The sequence below is a fragment of the Octopus bimaculoides genome, chromosome 2, assembly GCF_001194135.2.
Source record: "Octopus bimaculoides isolate UCB-OBI-ISO-001 chromosome 2, ASM119413v2, whole genome shotgun sequence".
NCBI lineage: Eukaryota > Metazoa > Mollusca > Cephalopoda > Octopoda > Octopodidae > Octopus > Octopus bimaculoides.
Window position 1 is genome coordinate 162,914,683 of NC_068982.1, and position 3,660 is coordinate 162,918,342.

The 3,660-nt window shown below is 37.0% G+C and overlaps 1 protein-coding gene across 1 annotated transcript in view; it reads right to left on the reverse strand.

Moving 5' to 3' along the window:
* The window catches only part of LOC106875273 (WD repeat-containing protein 5), a 21,217-nt gene that overhangs the window by 13,027 nt on the left and 4,530 nt on the right, over positions 1-3,660 (reverse strand). The window contains exons 2-3 of the mRNA XM_014923360.2: positions 2,013-2,109; positions 807-880 (exon numbers count right to left, since the gene is read on the reverse strand). Of these exons, the coding sequence (XP_014778846.1) occupies positions 807-880; positions 2,013-2,109 (171 nt within the window). The remainder of the gene's footprint in view (positions 1-806; positions 881-2,012; positions 2,110-3,660) is intronic.

Genomic DNA, 3,660 nt, shown 5'->3' on the forward strand with positions numbered 1-3,660 from the left:
CAAATATGGACGACTTGCTCCGAAACACCACCGAGTGGGGAACACTTCTCAAAAATAACCTGCAGTTGTTTCCTTCAAAATTCCTACATGCTCGAAATGTACATACATCAAGGTATATTTGTAGAAAATTTTACGAAAAAATATTAATTTTCCAGAAGTTAAGAAGAATTTAAGTGGACTCTGTTGGAATTTCCGAAAATTGTCCCCCACCCTCATTCCAAAACACTTTCACCGGAAACTTTTGTATATTTGGAATCTACATAATAAATACTATATGCATAGAAAATTTCATTAAAAAATATTCATTTTTCTGAATGTTATGACCTTCCAAAGTCTGGTGGGTACAACTCTGTAGTTATGCCAAAAATACTTTACTATTCTATGGTAGAAATGCCATGGCAGTACTTGACTTTAGATCAGCTTTCACATATTGTATTCAGAGTACAGATTACATGTGATGGCTATTGTGTTAATACAGTTTATTCAATATTAAATTCTTGATGCACAAATGTTCACCAGCTGAACAACATCAGTCCAAGAGAGATAGCCACTGTTAGATGAAGTAAGTGAAACAGGGTGCGCATTGACTTTGTATATAGATTAAAAAATACTAGTAGCAACAACCATTACACAATAATACATTGGACTATTACAGGGTGACAACTAATCATTAAAGTCCTTTAAGAACTCCTTATTCACCACATGTCCTAAGTGGAATCTTTAAGTTAAAGCAAATTAATATAAATATTCTTCATAAAGCAAATAAATAAAATACATCAAATGCAATAAAACACAAAAAATAATACCAGTTTATGTCCACTGATAGTCTTCTCAAATTTCCCATCATATGCTCCCCAAATCTTGACTAATTTATCAGCAGCTGAAATTAAATAGAAATTTTTGTCTAAGACTATTTATTAAACATTAAAAACACCCACCCACCCACCAATATAATACATTTATAAAATATGTACGTGGTCTGATCAATAAGTATCCAGACTGTTACCATAGTAATGAAGCTAAAGCATACAGAGTGAGGCTGCTTGGCACAGATTGGCCTTAAACTTCGCTGTGCATGCACACTAAATTTTAACGTTCTAGCTTACTTCCATTGTTTACAGCTGTGCTTGGAAGTAATGTGTGTAGTGTGTGTTCATCACATTGACCACGACAGAGAAAGTTGAGCAGAGAATCTGCATCAAATTTTGCTAAAAGTTTGGCGGTACTTGCTCAGAGGCCTATGCAAAATTTTCATCATTCTTGACACAATCAAGGAGATTTTGTGTCTTTCTAGTCATCTGAAAGCAGTTTTGGCACAAACTTCGTAGACACACGTCTCATACCCAAATCTTCAGTAATGATGGACTGAACTGAACTGTAACTAATCTGCACATCCTCTGATAATTCACAGATGATGATTCAATGATTTCCCCTCACAGCTGCACACACATCTGTGATGTTTTTCTCAGTTCTGCTGGTTGCTGGTCTCCCAGAACGTTCATCACAATCGACATTTTTTTGGCCATCTTGGAAACCTCTGAACCACTCGTACACTTGTGTGTCGCTCATACACTCCTCTCCATACACTTCCTGCAACTTTGTGTAGGTCTCTGAGCAGGTATCGCCATGACAACTTTCTCTGTCATGGTCAATGCAACAATCACATGTTACATTACTTTGAAGAACTGTTGTAAACAGCGGAAGTGAGCTAGAACTTGAAAACTTAAAGCACATGCAGAACAGAGGTCAAGGTCAATCTGTGCCAAGCAGCTTCACGCTGCGGGCTTTAGCTTTGTTACTATGGCAACAGTCTAGATAATTATTGATCAGACCTTGTATAATACAAGAGACAAAGATTTATAAAATTAACTTCATGCTACATTTGATTTCTAGAATATAAATCTTAAGTTTGGAGTGATCAGGCAAACAGAGTAGATAGGCTTTTATTTTTTCTATGGTAATCTTAAAGAATCAATCATCAATCAATGAAGAATTTAGGGAAGAAAACTTACACGAACTAGCTAACCATTCTCCATTCGGACTGAACTTGACTGAAGAAACTGCTTTGGTGTGACCAGCAAGAGTAAATTTTAGTGTATAATTAGGTTTCTACAAGAAAATGTAATTAGAAAGAATTTATTATAATTATGATTAGAAATCTTTCACAAACCAATTTCATCACAGTAAGAAAAAGAAGAATTTAACATCAGTTTAATAAAATGTTATTAGCTCATTATATTAAAGAACATGAAAACAAAATCTCCCAACAAGGTTTTCATAATGAAACAAAACCTATTTTCTGCCAAACTGAAATAGTGAGATTGAAAGAAATTGGGGCTGCATTGTTTTGATAAGAAATAATTCTAACACTTCATTTGTAGAAATTAGTATATATAAAATAGAATACAGCAGTAAGTGTAACAGAATGAACACATCTGGCTTAGTTTAATGCTCTCGATAAAGACATTAATGTCAGAATGCCCTCTCCTCTGTTTATGTTAGCACAGACTGGGAGGTTCTAAATAGGAGGGAAAAAAAGCTATTCTTTTACTTGTTTCAGTCATCAGACTGCAGCTTTGCTGGGGCACTGCCTTGAAGAATTTTAGTTGAATGAATTGATACCCAAGTACTATTTTAATTTTAAGTCTGGTACTTATTTTATTGGTTACTTTTTTGTCAAACCACTAAGTTATGAGGGATGTAAATACAGGCTCTAAGATGTATGCACACACACGTCAGGTTTTTCTCAATTTCTGTCTACCAAATCCACTCACAAGGCTTTGGTCAGCCCAAGGTTATAGTAGAAGACACCTGCCCAAGGTGCCGTACAGTGGCACTGAACCCAGAACCATGTGGTTGAGAAGCAAGCTTTTCACTACACAACCTCACCTGTGCCTATTGGATATTACACTATTTTTTCTTTTTCAAAGTTAGCCAATTTTAAATGGAGAATGTTATTTTAATTAGGTTCAGTGCAGATACAGCTGTGTGATTAAGAAGTTCATTTCCCAACCACATGGTTTCAGGTTCAGCCCCACTATGTGGCACTTTAGACAAGTGTCTTCTACTATAACCCTGAGCTAACAAGAGCCTTATAAATAGATCTGGTAAGCAGAAACTAAAGGAAACCTGTTGTGTGCATATGCATGTGTGTGCATGTGTTCGTGTAAGTTCATAGTTCCCTTCATCTTCCTATATGTTCACTGATTGTAAACAATGGCTCACTGTCCATATGGTTGGTGTCATTTGCTTGCGATCCACTGCAAGCAAATGTTGTGTGACCTCTATAAACAAAAGATTCATTCAAACTGTGGTATCTGTTTCCAGTTCTCTGCATAGCTATGTCTGGACTGTCTTGTTTGCTGAACTAGAAGATTATTATCATCATCATCATCATCGTTTAACGTCCGCTTTCCATGCTAGCATGGGTTGGACGATTTGACTGAGGACTGGTGCAACCGGATGGCTACACCAGGCTCCAATCTAATTTGGCAGAGTTTCTACAGCTGGATGCCCTTCCTAACGCCAACCACTCAGAGAGTGTAGTGGGTGCTTTTACGTGTCACCCGCACGAAAACGGCCACACTCGAAATGGTGTCTTTTATGTGCCACCCGCACAAGAGCCAGTCCAGGGGCACTGGCAACGATCTTGCTCGAAAA